This window comes from Oryctolagus cuniculus, chromosome 17 (assembly GCF_051225735.1).
Source record: "Oryctolagus cuniculus isolate XC-2025 breed Fujian yellow rabbit chromosome 17, ASM5122573v1, whole genome shotgun sequence".
Taxonomy (NCBI): Eukaryota; Metazoa; Chordata; class Mammalia; order Lagomorpha; family Leporidae; genus Oryctolagus; species Oryctolagus cuniculus.
In genome coordinates, this window is record NC_142883.1 from 11,498,297 (window position 1) to 11,514,522 (window position 16,226).

The 16,226-nt window shown below is 53.3% G+C and overlaps 1 protein-coding gene across 3 annotated transcripts in view; it reads left to right on the top strand.

The window, feature by feature from the left end:
- RGS9 (regulator of G protein signaling 9) overlaps nt 1-14,266 on the top strand; it is a 62,538-nt gene extending 48,272 nt beyond the window's left edge. For all 3 annotated transcript variants that reach the window (XM_008271735.5, XM_089318226.1, XM_089318227.1), the window contains 4 exons: nt 780-865; nt 3,173-3,290; nt 11,980-12,473; nt 13,856-14,266. In XM_008271735.5, the coding sequence (XP_008269957.4) occupies nt 780-865; nt 3,173-3,290; nt 11,980-12,473; nt 13,856-14,006 (849 nt within the window). In that variant the 3' untranslated portion in view covers nt 14,007-14,266. The remainder of the gene's footprint in view (nt 1-779; nt 866-3,172; nt 3,291-11,979; nt 12,474-13,855) is intronic.
- The last annotated feature ends 1,960 nt before the right edge of the window (nt 14,267-16,226 follow it).

The window sequence follows — 16,226 nt, forward strand, 5'->3', positions numbered from 1 at the left end:
CTGGCTGGGGGGACACCTGGGGAAGCTGCCTGTTTGTGATGGGGTCTTTCCTCTGGAGTGGCCGTACAGGTTGTGATAACGGCATCAGTAACCACGGTGGTGTTGCATTGGCCACCACGTGTTGCGGGCTTGCAGCATGCAGTGGCCGGGCAAAGCGAGTTCTCAGACACAACTCACGAGGCGGGCATTGCTTCGCCGGGGTGCAGGCACTTGCCCAGGGCCTCAGCAGAGAAGGAGCTGGGGTTCCAACTTCATCTCTGCCCGAGTGCAAGGGCTGGGCTGCCAGGCTCTGTTGTAGGGCATCGCTGGGGCCAGCGCCCGGTCCGAGGGCTCAGTGGCTCCTGCCCAGAGTTCAGAAACATCCCCACAAGAGGATCTAAGCCTTGGGCTTTCACAGGTTGTTATTCTCATTATGTTCTTGACTTTACGTCTGGAAGGCAGGGCAGCCTGGGGCGGCAGGGGGCTTAGAGGTAGGCCCCTGGCTCAGAGCTGCTCATTTTCCGGGGCAGAAGGCTTTGCATGGGAGAAGATGATGTCCTCTCGTCTTGTGCTGGTTTTCTGAACTCCTCCAGGGTGGATTCTACCGTGTTGGGTTACAGCGTGGTCTCCTATTTCTAAACTCTGGGGATGGGACAGCTGAGTGTGTGGGAAGGACTGACGGGGGTGGGGTAGGAGGCAGCACATGCGCATTCCTGGCTTGAGTGCAGCCAGTGCGCATGTTGGATTCGACGCATTCCCATTCCCGTTCGTGATGACTGTTTTTCTCTTGTTCCCACCAGGATTCTTACGCTCGCTATTTAAAATCTCCAATCTATAAGGAAATGCTGGCCAAGGCTATTGAACCTCAGGAAACCACCAAGAGGAGGCAAGAGGAGTTGTCTTTAATTGCCGGCCGCCTGCTGTTTCTTGTCCAGAGATGGGAGGGTCTCTCTCAGCCAAATGGCTATTATTGAGATATTCGTTTGATGAAAATATTGAGGGATGGGAAGTATGGCTCGAAGCATGAGCGCCTCATTTGCGTCCTAATGCCTGCAGTCACTCTAGCAAGCTTTCCTTGTAATTACCGCCAGGAAGTTTTATTTCCCAAACGCTGGTTCGAGAAGACTTTTGATGATCAGACCAATAATTGCCCTATCACAAATGGAAGTGTTTTATTGGGTTTTCAGCTGTTAAACGTCTCCACCTCCAAATTGATCCATGGGAATAAATTAAGCCATAGCCTTGTAACTCTTGCTCCAGGACCTTGGAGAGACCAGCACATTGCACCCCAAGGGAAAGTGCTGGATGGTTAGAGGGGATGAACAGTAGCATCCCAAGTATTCTTGCAGCTTTCGGGGCTTCTCTCTTAGAAACCCCCTAACATGTTCAGTCTCACTTTCTTTTTGGAAATGTGGGATCCAGTCCTGTTGTGAGGCCACTGGGACCATGGATGAAGTAACGTTTCTTGGAGCAGGTTGACCTCTCTTGGGGAGGGGGAGGTGGAGATACAGGGATTGAAGATGGAAAAGAATGACCAAATGACAGCTTGCACAAAGCCCCGGGACTCTGGCAGGGACTCCCCCAGCGCCAGCAGTGCATCCTGGCCCCCTGCGGCCAGTGAATGTCCCCCTGTTGGACTGTTCAGCCCATGCTGGGCTTCCTTCCAGCATTTTCAGCCGATTCCAAACAGGGGTGGCTGGACCAGAGCCTTTATCAAAGGAACTTCACAAAAAAAAAAAAAAAAAAAAAAAAAGGGAAAGAAAGAAAAAGAAAACCAACTTGGTTTCATTCTTGAGGATAATGGCCCTGTTATAAAAAGGAGAGAAGGGAGGGCTTGTGGGGTGATTCTCCTAGTTTTACCCAGTAAGGAAGGGAGTTCAGGGTCCCTGGGGACTTGAAAGCTTCTTCGTAAAGCCACAAGAAAGGGTGGTAGAAGCTCTAGAAGTTCTGCCAAAAGCAGTGGGGGGGGGGGTGTGAGAGGGTGGCTTGCATTTCTTCCCTCCAGATATTTTATAAGCTGAGTCACACATGAGAACTCAGTTGGGTTTTTTCCTAGGGCACAGCTGGGGCTGTGAGTCCCCGGGGAGGCACAGACCAGTGTTGGCTTCGGAGTGGGGCATTGCAGTCTGGCAGTGTTGGCATTGCCACTGCGCATAAGAATTGCGTGTGACTGCTTTGTCCAGCGTGAAGTTGCCCCTGCGTCCAGGCAGGGGTTGCAGGGCTGTGTTTCTGTTCTGTGGCTCGTAGGTATAAGGCAGTGTGCTAAACTTATTTTCCCCAAGACAAATTAAGCCTAGCTCCAACTTCCCCTTGGCACAGCTGGTGAGAGACCCAGTATCCAGGCATCCCTTCCTGGTAGGGGAATCCACCTCCTCCCTAAGATAGATAAAGAGTTCTAGGGACTTCTATGGGGCAGAAATCTTGGGGCAGTCCTGTGTCTTGGGTTTATTATTGCTGCTGAAATGCTGGCTTTCCAAGCCCGGGTGAGCTCTCTGAGATGGGAGGCCCAGCTGCCCATCATCCCCTGCATTGCTTTGACACCTAGAGCTTTGTCTTGGCTCCTGAGGTTGCGGTGGAGAGAGTTTGGTCCCAGGATCAGTGTTTGGCTTTGAAGCAGATTCTGCCACGTCCCAAGATCATGCGCATGCGCAGGGCACTTCCTATAGCCCTCTCTCCCCAGCCCTCCTAAGGCCTTTCCATCTTTCTCTGCCTCTTGGGGCCCAGCCCTCCTGGGTGGTCCAGCTCTTTGCTTCCTTCCTAGAACTTCAGCTTCAGAGGACAAACTCCCCCACTCCCCCTTGAAGTTGGAGGCCTTGGGCTTTCAATGCCTAAGCCCTCCCTGGCCCCCCTTTTCAGAAAGACTTTACAGGAAGTTGAGATAACAAATTGAGTTCTAAGCACTGTGGACAGTGCACCTGTGCTCTTCACCATCTGTGTTCTTCACACATTCTTCCCTGTCCCTAACCTAAAATCTGGTGGAGTTGACACCCATTCTGGTTTTGTCCTCCAATGGTGGGGTGGCGGGAGGAGGAATAGTTAATGTTGGACATGGCTGTGAAGGCCCTACCCAAGGTACCCTGGGAAAATGAGGGAATAAATCCAGACCCTGCCCTCCAGCCCCAATTCCCACCAGTGCCATTGTGGGGTGGTCAGTGTGGTTTTCTACCAACTGCTGGTCTCTGCTTCTTTCCAGCTCAACCCTCCCGTTTATGAGGCGTCACCTGCGTTCCAGCCCAAGCCCCGTCATCCTGAGGCAGCTGGAAGAGGAAGCCAAGGCCCGTGAAGCTGCCAACACAGTGGACATCACCCAGGTCATGAGCCGGCTGGACCGTAGGAGTCAACTCAGAAGGGAGCCGCCTCCTAAATAGAGCTGTGATTTCTGGGGGTGGGGGGATGCACTTAGGAGTGACAAGCAAAGGAAGGTAGGCTCAGAGCCTAGAAGGTTCTGTTCCCTATTAGTGGGCCAGTAGGGTCAACAGGTTCATCCCATGTTCCTCTAACTTCCTTCATGGTGGACTTCCTGATACCACTCCAACCAAGGGACAGGGTTGACAATAGTGGGGGGGAGCGTTACCTGAATCAGTGATAGTGTGTCCACCTGTCTTACCATAGTGAGTTCTTGCAGTGAGTACCATAAGGAAAACAAGTTGCTTTGTATTCCACTAATTAGCTTTAGGAAATTAGAGGTCTCTTCATACCCCAAGGCATAGATCTTTTAAGGGCATTGATTTAAAATAGTTTTATGAACTCATCCCATCTTTCCAGCGTATACTGTGCTCCTGAGACAGCCTGAGACCCTGCCAAAGGGCTGGTAGCAAGGTGCCCCTTAGAGATGCTTCCCCTGGACTCCTCTGTAATGCCTGCGTGCAGAGGCCCTGCCAGGGCCATGCTCCTGTGTGCTTGTTCTTCGGCACAGTTTCTGGAGGGTTGGTGGACTGTCTTCTCATCTCGCCATCCCTTTGTTCATGCTGGGGTCACTGTTGCTGTAGGAATGAGGGACTCAGACAAGAGAAAGGCACTGTTGTCTTCATTCAGGGGCAGAGAGATGCTGGATATCTGGGATGTTTTCAAGGTGGGTCAGGATCAGAGATAACACCTCCCAGGGGATTTTTGAAGTGATGCATCCTTCTTCTGTGGCTATCAATTAGCCAGCCTTGCGGCCAGGGGTGGAGGAAGAGGGCAGTTCAAACCCTGACCTTGTGAGATCTAGATCACTCTTGACACTAAGCTTACCTCACACACTCGTGTAAGAATGCAAAAGAGATAGAACAAGGAAGTGAGCAAGAGACCAGGCTTGCGGAGCAGGAATGCTCACTTGTTCAACACGTTTAACTCACTTGTACGTGCAAGCAAGGAATGGGTGAATGAAACAACCATGGGCCATTTCTCATGGAGCTTGTAGTCTTGGACTGGAAAAGTGTGATTAAGAAGGTGATCAGGTAGCTGTTGCTGTATAATGAACACCCATAAAACTAGACAGGCATGCAGCGAGCATTTATTATTCACGACATAGAATCATTTTCATGGCTGTGTTGATCTTGACTGGGCTCGCTCACATATGTAGGGGTTGGTCTACAGTGGTCTGAGCTGGGAGGAGTGGAATGAATCTTTGCTTCCCACATCTCATTCTTCTGACAGCTTCATCTTCCAATAGCCTGGCCTAGCATGATCCCTGGTGATGGCAGAATCGCAAAGATTGAGTGCAAACACCTAAGCCTTCATGTGGTCTCTTGTACTTCATCTTATTGGTCAAAGCAAGTTGCAAAGCCAGCCTAAATTCATAGGATGGGGAAGTAGACTCAATCTCTTCAGTAAGAGACATTTCAAGTGTCCTGGGAAGAGAGATGGATACAAGGAAGGATAAAGAATTGGGACCATCACGGCATCCAAAAATGCAAGCAAATATAAGACCCATGATATGTATTGTAAAGGAAATGGGTGTGGTGCTATGATAGGGAAGTTGGGGGGTGTGCAGACTATGCTTCTTCAAGGATAAGAAAGAGCCGATCATACAAGGAATGTGAGCCAGGCAGGGAGAGAGACCTGCCGGGCAGGGAGAGGGCCCATGTGAGTAAAAGCCTGGAGGTGGGAAGTGGCTCAGGGTAAACTGGAAGGGCAGATGGATGAGGAGCAAATGGCCCAAGAAGAGGTGAGGGAAGTGGTCAGGGTCCAGGTCATTGAAGACTTTCTAGGCTGCTGTCAGCAGCTTGTGGTCATTGGTTTTATATTAGCCAAATTCTTCCAGCTCAAAAGAGGGGAGCTAACCCTTCACGTTCCACTAGTCACCAACCAGCTTGCATTCTGCAAGAGCACCAAGAGTTGTGCTTTGTTCGTCTCTCTCGAAGAATGCTGAAGCCCCCCAGTTCTCTACGAATTACCCAACAGAACACTCAGGCAGTGAACAATTGTGAACTCAATGACATGAGCGGAGAGATCCTACTTAAGTCACTCACCTCTTAAAGTTTCACGCCTCAGACTGTGTGTCCCATGACTGGGTGTGTGTGTGTGGGTGTGTGTGTGAATGAATGAATGAATGAATGGAACGAGACCTGGATTTGGAGAAAGCCTCTGCGCCCTGAGCTTGGTTGTCTGCATTGTCATTGGACCTCTTTGCCTCCTCATTTGTGAAATGAGGGGTTGGGACCATATCTTTCTTCCCAGAGCAGACTCTGTGAATTCCAAGGAGCTACCCAGACTGGGGCTTCCATTTTGCTTGAGGATTTGGAGGAAAGTAAGGTAATTTTTAAAAATTCACATGAAAATAATCATGAATATCTTATGAAATAGGATGCAAAGTGTACATGAATTTTTAAAGATAAAATTTGGGGCATCAAAGATCTGTCATGCCTGGCTGTGGCAGATTCAGGCTTTGCCCTGGGACTCCCAGGGTAGCATGTTTACCCAGCTTTCCTGCTGTTTGGCCTGCTTTAGTGGGGAAGTGTGAGAAGCAGGAAACCAGACAATATTTGCTTTCCTCTCCAGTCACTCCTCAGGAGCTGAGCTCACGCACCTGGCAAAGAGGTAGCAAGCCTGGTGCTGGTGGTGAGGGGGTGTTGACTGCATCATGAATTCTTGAGGGCACTGATTACGTCTTGTTCATCTTTGGTCCAGTTGTCCACCGTACCATGCCCTGCAGGTTTGTGCTTCGTGTGTCTCTCATACTATTACTATATATGTCATGTCAGGCACGTGTTGATGGAAATGACTCAATGTCATACAAATGAGATTCCCCCAACCTAAATCCAGGCACTGTGATGTGGGACACAGATGTCTTAGTGGCTAGGCTAAATCCCACTTCCTAGAGACAGGCTTTGAATGGTAGGAGAAGGAGTGTGGACTTTCGAGTCAGGTAAACCTGGCTTTGACGTTTGCTAGCTGTGTGACATTGATCTTCAACTTCTCTGAGGTTGTAATTTCTCTTTGTTACTGAGAATAGAGTGTCCTGTTTGGCTCAAGCTGGATGCTCAGATTCTCTCTCTCTCATAATCTCCCAACACTGGGATCCAGAATTCTGGCTTCTGTGAATAGAGGGGTCAGGTGCCAGCACCAGTTTTCCGCTCTCTGCCACAACTACTTGACATTTAACAAAGATGTTCAGCCCCTAGGAACCACCACTGGGTGACAGAGACACTCCTAGGTACTTACAGTTCTACAGGAAAGATGATTAAACAAGAGTGTGACCTGCTGTATCGCAGGGAAGCCACCTGATGCTTTGGGAGGGCATGGCGGGGAGTCCTAACTGGGGGGTGGAATGGTGACTTGGGGAGGTCAGAGGGACCCTGGAGTAGTTGGTGTCTGTGGCCCTGACCAATGACCACCCTGGACCACTTAGCCTGGGAAGCTTTGTATAATTCCTACAGGTTCAGACTTTCCATATTTGTGTGGCTTCTCTATTATCTCAACACCAGGCATCAGCTCTTTCCCACTCTTACTTCTGCCTCCTTGCAGGTTGAATACTGGCCCAGGTTCTGCTTTCCAACCTTGGGACCCCCCAGGAGATTTTCATGTTTCACAGCAGAGGGGGCACAGCCCCTCCCCGGTTCTGAGTCTTGCAAGAGCATCTGTGGCTGCTGTGACAGCTCCAGCAGGTAGCAGGTGCTCCTGCTGTCATTGCTACTATGGCTCAAACCTAACAGCAGCCCCACAGAGCCCACTGGAATCTCAGTATCAAGAATAGAACTTATTTGGACAATATTATAAAAATATTTAAATCATCACGATAGTCTATTATGCCATATACTTAGATACCATCTTAGTTACTTAGTGCTGTATTTTAGATAATACAGCAAGCCTTTCTGCTAGATGTATTTTTTTTTTCCAGAATATAAGTTATCCTGTAAGGTGCTAAGATTTCCTTTGTTGAGTTTCATTTCTAGCTTCACTTTTAGAGGAAAGACTGTGTTCATTGTCAGTACTAAGAAAAAATACTATGGGCAGGGACAATAAGGTAAAAGTAAAGTACTTAGGACCATACCTGGCATATTGAAAGTCCTCAATAAATGCTAATGCTATTGTCATCATTACCATCAAACCACCATCAAGGCCATTGCCTTTGTTCTCACCAGAAACACCATTACCATCACAACTACCACCACCACCACCATCATCACAACTGTTACTACCATCATCATCCTCACCACCATCACTACCACCATCAACACCATTACCATTGCCATCCTTCTCACCATCACCATCAAAACCATCACCATCACTATCATCATCCTCACCATCATCAACACCATCACCGTGCTCACCATTACCATCAGCATCACCATCATCACCATCATCAACACCATCAACACCATCACCATCCTCACCATTGCCATCACCATTACCATCATCGTCACCATCCTTAGCATCAGCATCATCACCACTCCCTTCCCTAATAGCTTCATGGTCTTAGAGTAAGCTCATGTTTCTGTCATCTGTCAGTGTTGTCCAATACAGTGGGTCATTATTTCTTATTGTTTAAGAAGTTTTCTCAGTGGAAATTGTTGTCCTCACCCACTTAACTTCTCTGCTCTCTCAGAATCTTGCAGTGTGGTCCTCCCAGCCCTTTAGGGAACTATAGGATATATTTGAATGGAGGAGGGTGTGGCGTCAATGTCACAACTTCTGTCTGCAGTTGCTAGGAGAGGCCTGAGCAGCAATAGTGCAGTGACTGGCCAGTCATGGGGCTCCAGTTTCATGGCTGAAGTAAGGGTCAGTTCTCCCTGGGAGGGCCTTGTGTGGGACTGTGTCAAATAGGACGCCTGATGGGAGAAATGTTCACCTATGTGGACCTTTCCCCAAGGGGCTGACTTGGTTTGCTGTGTGGAAGGGGAGAGTGGGAAAGATCTGAAAAGTGGGATCATGAACCCTTCAGGCTGAACCTGAAATTGGCCCTCTGCTCACCTCCTGTGCCCAGGAAGTGGGAGTTCAGGGCCCCAAGGTCTCTCTCAAGTTCCCAGTTATTGAGGACAGAAAGTGAATTGCCTCTCATTGCACCATCTGCTTTGCCTCCATGAAGAAGCCCAGGACTGTGTCCTCATGTGAATGTACTTGCTCCATTTCATGCTCCCTTCTTTCTGCCCTCGTTCCCTTGCACAATAAAAATGCTGCATGGTACAAAATCAGGCTCTCCGTTGTTGTGTCTGTTGTGATACGTTTCTTTGCCACGTGTCTTGCATGTCACTGCTTTGCTGCTTCATACCAGAGGTAGGTGGGGCACGGGCTGGGGGCATTGGTCTCCGAGTTCAAGGCCACGGCTGTGTGGGAGAGGCCACGGTGGGATTCATGGTCCCCTGGTGGGAGGGGGTGGGAAAGGCATCCTGCTTAGAGTGTCCATGACCAATTGGGCTAATGGGCATCTGCCAGGAGAAAGGACCCTCTCAGGCTAGGTAAGCGAAGCAGGTTGGTGGCTTTTGCCTCCCTCACCTGCCTTGTCATCTGTCATCCCAACTGGGAGACAGAAGAGCTGGGGTGGGGATGGTGAGAGGAAGACAAAGAAAGGCAGGAGGGTTTAAGACAGGCCTAGAACTGGGGAGGCTCATGGAGAGGCCCGTCCAGTCAGCAGCTGTGGCATCTTCCCTAGTTTTGGTGTTTTTGGTGCATTCTCTGTGGGGCCCCAGTTCCGATCTGAACCCCACCAATGGTAGGACGACCATATGAGTCCAAACAGCAGACCTGGGTCCAGATCCTCCTTTAGTCACCACCTTGTCTATTGCTGAGTAACAAAGACCTCAGGCACAGAGGTCCAGGTGGGACACGGCTCGTGTCTTAGTCTGTTGAGGCTGCCATGACAACATATAAGTGCTGGGCAGCTTATAAACCACAGGGGTTTCTCACAGTGCTGAAGGCTGGGATGTTCACGGTCAAGGTCCCGGCAGATTCGATCTCTGATGAGGGCCCACTTTCTGGTTCACAGATGGTGTCTTTGCTGTGTCCTCAAATGGTGCAATAGATGAACTGGGTCTCTGTGGTCTCCTTTATAAAGGACTAATCCCATTCTCTGAAAAATTTTCAACACACACACACACACACACACATCTTTCATACTCTGATTTACTCCCCAAATGCCTGCAATAGCCAGGGATAGGCCAGGCCAAATCCAGAATCCCAGAATTCAGTCTGGGTCTCCCATGTGGGTGACAGAGACCTAAGTACTTGACCCATCACCTCCTGCCTCCCAGGGTGCACATCAGCGGGTAGCTGGATGGGAAGTGGAGCCAGGCCTTGAACCCAGAGGCTCTGGTATGGGATGCAGAAGCCCCAAGTGGCGTCTTAACCATGTTGCCAAATGGCCACTCCAACTAATCTTGGTGGTCTACCCAAGTCCACTCCCAAATAGCTTCGGGTGGGGGACGAGGACGCCAACAGACACACTGCAGAGGGACGCAAGTTTCTGACCGCACCCAGCAGCCTGGTGTTCTGCTGAAGGTGTGGGCTCCATCGGGAGGCTCTCGGGAAGAATCTACTGTTTGGGTGGTCCTTGGCAGGAGTCAGTTCCGTGTTGTGGGACGGCGGGTGCCCCGTCCTTGCTGGCCGTCAGCTGGGGCTGCTCTCAGCTCCCGGAAGCTGCCTGTGCTCCTGGCCCTAGGTCCCCTGCATCTCCAAAGCTAGTGGTGGAGACTTTCTCCCTCTCACGCCTGTTGGAATCCTTGTTGGTGCTTCCGGCAGACGCAGACCTAAAGGGTTCACGGGGAGTGAGGTCAGCTGCAGCAGATCCTCTCCCTTTTCTGAATCCAACTACGCCTTTCACAGGGCCTGACCTTGGGCGAGATGGAGTAGCCCACACAGTCACATCTGCACTCAAGCCAGGGGCACGGATCTAGGGGGGCCATGTTAGAGTTCTACATGCTACAGCCGCTCAGGTTGCGAGAGCCTGGAGGCTGTAGCATGTCCCTCTGGGCATCAGTTTTCCATCCTCTGAAATGGATAGCTATAGACCATCTGACACGTGGTAGACACTTGTAGATTTAAGGCCCATACTCTCACCTAACAGTGGCCCCCAAGCCCTTAATCAGGGTCAAGCATTTCACCTGTTGTTTTTAAAAATTTACTTTATTTAATTTAGTTGAGAGACAGAGATGGGGAGGAAACAGAGAGAGAGAGAGAGAGAGAGAGAGAGAGAGAGAAGAAAGAATTTTCCATTTGCTGGTTCACTCCCCAAATGCCTCAATGTCCGGATGTCCAGGATGGGGCCAGACCCAAACTGGGAGGCAGGAGCTCAATCTGGGTCTCCCAGGTGGGTGTCAGGGATCCAATTACTTGAACGATAACCACTGCCTCCCAGCGTGTGCATTAACCGGAAGCTAGAATCCGGAGTGCAGCCAGAACTTGAAAGCAGACACTCCCACATGGAACGGGTCATTCCCAGCGGGTCTCTTATCCACTGTGTCAAATGCCCGCCCCTACCGTCGCTACTGTTCATTGCAGACTACATCCTGCAAGCTTAGTGCACAGAACACCCTCCCTGCCACTTAGATGCTCCTTCCTGGAACCACTGGCCCGGAGGGTCTTTGTCCATGGGTCGGGGGTAGGGCCGTAGTCTGTGTTCACAACAAGCCCCTGGGTGATGCTGATATGACGGATCGGATCTGGGGACAGCCAGCTCGTGGCGGGAGTGCAGGTGTATGCACACACTGGAGTTGGCCAGGCTGGCTGTAAGGCCTGCCCCTCACTTCCCTCACTTCCTTGGGGGAGTGGGCTGGCTTGTGCCTGCTGTAGAATGGGATGTCAACAACGAGAGCTCTGTGGTGGGAAGGCAGTAGCCCACCATTGTGGGGGAAGAGTGCTCGCTGCAGAGCTGGGATCTGCTAAGCTGTCACTGAGTAGTCACACAGCGTCTTCACCCTGGGGCCCGGGCCTGCACCTGACCTCTGGTTTGAGGCCCCTGGGAGTCTGGGCAGGCAAGCAGCACTCGGAGCTGCTGTTTCTGAGCAGGGACTTGGCTGAGCCTCCAGGGAGCCGGTGGGAGAGCCTGGCCTGGGAAGGTGCCAGGGCCAGCTCTCCCCAAGGTGCTGTCAGGGGCCCCCCAGGTGGGGTCCTCGGGCCTGGAGGAAGCAGCCAGGCGTGAGCTCACGCTCGGGCCAACTCCGCTGCTCTGTTAAGTGTTAGCTGTCTCTAGACCTCAGGCCGGGGACCAAGGACGGACATGAGGAGCTTGGGCATGGTGGGGTCGAGGCGTTGCTGATTGGGAGGCTGGAGCTGGGGAGTGATCTGAATCCAGCCTGGCCACGCACCAGCATCCCAGGCCTGCAGGAAGCTCGGTTTGTGCCCTGGCATATGATGGCCTCACTCTGGGGACAATGGCCAGGGCCGGGGGACAGGTAGGCCCTGGGTAGGAGGCCCCCGTGAGTCCATGCCTCTGTCATAGGTGGTTTTCGGAGCCCTGTCACCCCGCACCCCCAGAGTGACACGCCAGGCCTGCACTCTGCCATCACTAGGGGCCCCGTTAGCAGAGGGCAGCCTGGGGCCCCCATGGCTCACTGCTGAACTCTCTCCTTTCCTTCCCTGCAGCCGGGCCAGCACCTGGCTCCCAGCCCCCACCTGGCCGTGTACACAGGGACCTGCGTGCCCCCCTCTCCGTCCAGCCCCTTCTCCTCCTCCTCCTCCTGCCGGTCCCCCAGGAGGCCCTTCGCCTCTCCCAGCCGCTTCATCCGGCGGCCCAGCAGCGCCATCTGCCCCTCGCCCATCCGAGCAGCCTCTGAGGGCTCCGCAGGCTTGGAGCCGAAGGCGGAGGCCCGCGGATCCAGCGCCCGCTGCGGGCCCTCGGCCCCTGAGCGCAGCGAGGCCACCCCGGACGGCGGCGCTGCGCCCCGCGGCCGGCCCGGGACTGCTCCCAAGGCCCGCGCCGCGCTGTCTTTCGGCAGGTTCCTGAGACGGGGCTGCTTGGCGTCGCCGGTCTTCGCCAGGCTCTCACCCAAGTGCCCGCCTGTGCCTCATGGCAAAGTGCAGCCCCTGGGGGACGTGGGCCAGCAGCTGCCTCGGCTGAAACCCAAGAGAGTGGCAAAGTAAGGAGCAGAGGGGCTCGTGCTGTGCACGGGTGGGACGTGTGGCTGCGGGTGTGGACCGCAGCTCCGTGGTGTGTGTGATCTGGAGACCAGGGCGTGGGTGGGGGCAGTGAGGAGGACCTTGGAGGGCAGATGCCACCAGCAGCCACTCAGCCCCCGTGGCCACTGGAAGATCTCCAGAAACTTCGTTTGTTCTCCCTTCTCTTCCAGAGATGGAGGGGGAAACAGGTTATTTTATTTCCTGCTTTTTTTTTTTTTTTTTTTTTTTCCTTCTGTGCTCCTCGTCGTCCTGCCCGGTTCTCAAGCTACAGTGGCAATTGTAAAGGGCAGGAAGCTGAGAGGCTGCCGTGGGAACCACAGACCCCAGGCTGCTTCCAGATGCTCCTGTCACACCCCCTGCCCTGATTCGGGTTCCCTTGCTTCCCTTCCTACCCCACACAGTGTCTCAGAGGGTCTGTCCGAACCCCAGCCCAGCAGCAGGGTCTGTCCGAGCCCTAGCCCAGCCTCTGTCCGAGCCATGACCATGCACGGTCTGCCTGTGCTGGCCCTGCAGGGCTGGCCCCTGTGAACCCTGAAGCGCCCTCTGGGTGCAGCACTGAGGCCCCGCAGAGCCCGTGAAGTGCGGGGTACACAGGTAGAAGGAAGGCTGCAGAAACAGCTCCACCCTTACTGGGCTTTTGGGGAGACGGTCATGGGCACGCGTGCGGCAATCCACACACCCCTGTTGGGGCCTCACCTGGGCTTCCAGGAGTTGCTGTGGCTGCTGGTGCAATGTGGCCTCTGTTGTGCAGTGTGCAGGGGACCCTGGGGGCAGGGAGGGTGCTCGGGCAGCGGGGGTGGGGGGAGGGTGGCTCCAGCTGCCCTAGGAAGGTCAGGTTCTAGTGTGAGCGAGCCTGCTGAGTTTTCCCAAGGGGCTCTGCCCAGGGAAAATGGTCTAGCTTGGGGGGCGGGGGTGACCATCAGATGTGGGGCACTGGCAGTCACTGGCCACCGTCATGCGTTGTCATACCCCGGTCTGGGTCTTTTTTTTTTTTTTTTCAATGCTGCCTTCTCTGGGGCCGCGTGGCCTCAGTAGGCAGTTTGGAGAGGTTGAGGGTTATGTTCTGGGAGCCCCTACAGGGGTATCTGGAACTCCTCGGTACCCTACAAATGCAAGTGCCTGGAAAATGAAAATCAGTGCGTAGGATTGTCTTCGGTTCAGCCGGAGAATACGAGTCTCTTGTGACAGGGGCCCCCGAGGCAGTGGCTGCACGCCCAGCCTCAGGGAGCTGCCCCTCTGTGCTCACTTCCTCCGGGGTGGGGGGCAGTCAGTGTCACTGTGTGTGGGGGGGTCTGTTATCCCTCCAGCCCCTGCATTCTGTGCTTTCTTCTTGCTCCTGAAGCTTTTTCCAGATCAAGATGGACGTGCCCACGGACAGTGGGACCTGCCTGATGGACTCAGATGACACGGGGACGGGAGAAGCCAGTGACCAGGCCACGGAAAAGGAGGTCATCTGCCCTTGGGAGAGCCAGGCCGAGGGGCGAGCAGGCTAAGCCAGGCCCATCATCAGCAAGATCTCACAGCAGGCGGGGCCATGGGGCACACGGATCTCCCACCACAGTGCATTACGATGGCAGTGGAACGTTGGTGAGACCCGAAGCGGTGGATTGTGGGAAGAGCACCCTGGCCCCAATGGCTGGCCCCTTCCTTTTGTCCCGACTCTCCCTCTCTTGGGCTAAAAGGCACACGGATCAGACAATTTTCCTTGCTGCCTTAACACCAATAAAAGAATCACTTGTGGCCGTCTCTTGGCTCGGGATGTTAGTGTGTCTCTGGTCTTACTGGTTGCTTATTAGCTATTACTGACGAGTTGAACTCTTGTCGTCTTTGGTCTTCTGGGCAAAGGCACATGGACTTTGCTTCCAAGAGCTCCCTCCCAGTCTCAGTTGGTTGGCCCTGGCACTCTCAGCTGAACTCCAGGAGCGACAGGAAAGGGTGGCGTCCCAGGGTGTGGCATCCCACAGGCTAGGGAATCCCCAGTGGGTGGGTTCAGATTCTCCAAGAAGCCAACGCCAAGGCGGGCCTTTTGGAGGGAGCACCTGTGGAGCAGAGGGTGGGAGGTGGAGGCGGGGCTCGGGCCCTGCGGATCGTGATGTGGCTCTGATGTCCGGGGAAGGAAGAGGGCGCAGGGAGAGTCTTTTTTTTTTTTTTTTTTTTTTTTTTTTTTTTTTTTTTTTTTTGACAGGCAGAGTGGACAGTGAGAGAGAGAGACAGAGAGAAAGGTCTTCCTTTGCCTTTGGTTCACCCTCCAATGGCCACTGTGGCCGGTGCGCTGCGGCCGGCGCACCGCGCTGATCCGAAGGCAGGAGCCAGGTGCTTCTTCTGGTCTCCCATGGGGTGCAGGGCCCAAGCACTTGGGCCATCCTCCACTGCACTCCCTGGCCACAGCAGAGAGCTGGCCTGGAAGAGGGGCAACTGGGACAGAATCCGGCGCCCTGACCGGGACTAGAACCCGGTGTGCCGGCGCCACAAGGTGGAGGATTAGCCTAGTGAGCCGTGGCACTGGCAGGGAGAGTCTTGATGGCAGTCCAGTTCTGAGGAATTTGTGGTGGCGCTGCTCGGACAGCGAGGAGCCAGAGTCGTTGTGGAGGAGCCCTGCGTCTGGGAGGGGTCTTGCCGTCATCATCACTCTATGCAGGATCCTGGGCTTGGCGCTGCCCCCTGAAGCCTGGCCCCAGCATACACCTGGCCTTCGGTCCCTCTACCCCATGCAGGAGCCTGGAATGCTCATCTTCTCGCACCAGCCAGTGGGCCCTTGGTTTGCCACTCCCACCCTTCTCCCAGTCACTCATTCAACAGTGGTTGTTTACTGAGCCAGGCACTGCACTAGGCCCGGGGATGTTGTGGTGATGGGACCCACAGAATCCAACTCACCTAGAGCAGTGGTTCTCCTCTGGGTCCATTTTGCCTCCCAGGGTGCACTGGGAGGTGCCTGGCGACATCATTGGTTTTCTTTCTTTCTTTCTTTCTTTCTTTCTTTCTTTCTTTCTTTCTTTCTTCCTTCCTTCCTTCCTTCCTTCCTTCCTTCCTTCCTTCCTTCCTTCCTCCCTCCCTCCCTCCCTCCCTCCCTCTCCCTCTTTCTTTCTTTCTTTCTTTCTTTCTTTCTTTCTTTCTTTCTTTCTTTCTTTCTTTCTTTCCAAAGATTTATTTATTTATTTGAAAGGCAGAGTTACAGAGAGGGAGATGCAGAGGCAGAGGCAGAGGCAGAGAGAGAGGTCTTTTATCCGCTAATTCACTCCCCAGATGGCCGCAATGGCTGGAGCTGTGCCAATCTGAAGCCAGGAGCCAGGAGCTTCTTCCAGGACTCCCACATGGGTACAGAGGCGCAAAGACTTGGGCCATCTTCTACTGCTTTCCCAGGCCATAGCAGAGAGCTGGATCAGAAATGGAGCAGTCAGGACTTGCACTGGCGCGACTCGGGGGCAAGAGTGGCTACCAGCATCTAGTAGGTAAAGGCCAGGGACGTCGCTAAACCTCCTATAATGCGGAGAACTCCCTGCCCCTCGCAACAGCAGAGCATTGGCCTGAAATACCCACGGTGCCACTGTTGAGAAAGCCTGGACTAGAGGTAAAAGGGGACGCCTTTGTCTTTTGTTTCTTTCCAAGCCCCAGTGTATTCCCCAACGGTTCCTGCTGGGATCACAATAGGTTTGACAGTGGGTCGAGGTTCAGGGCTACACTGTGAATAGAACCACTCCTGGGAGATGCATGGA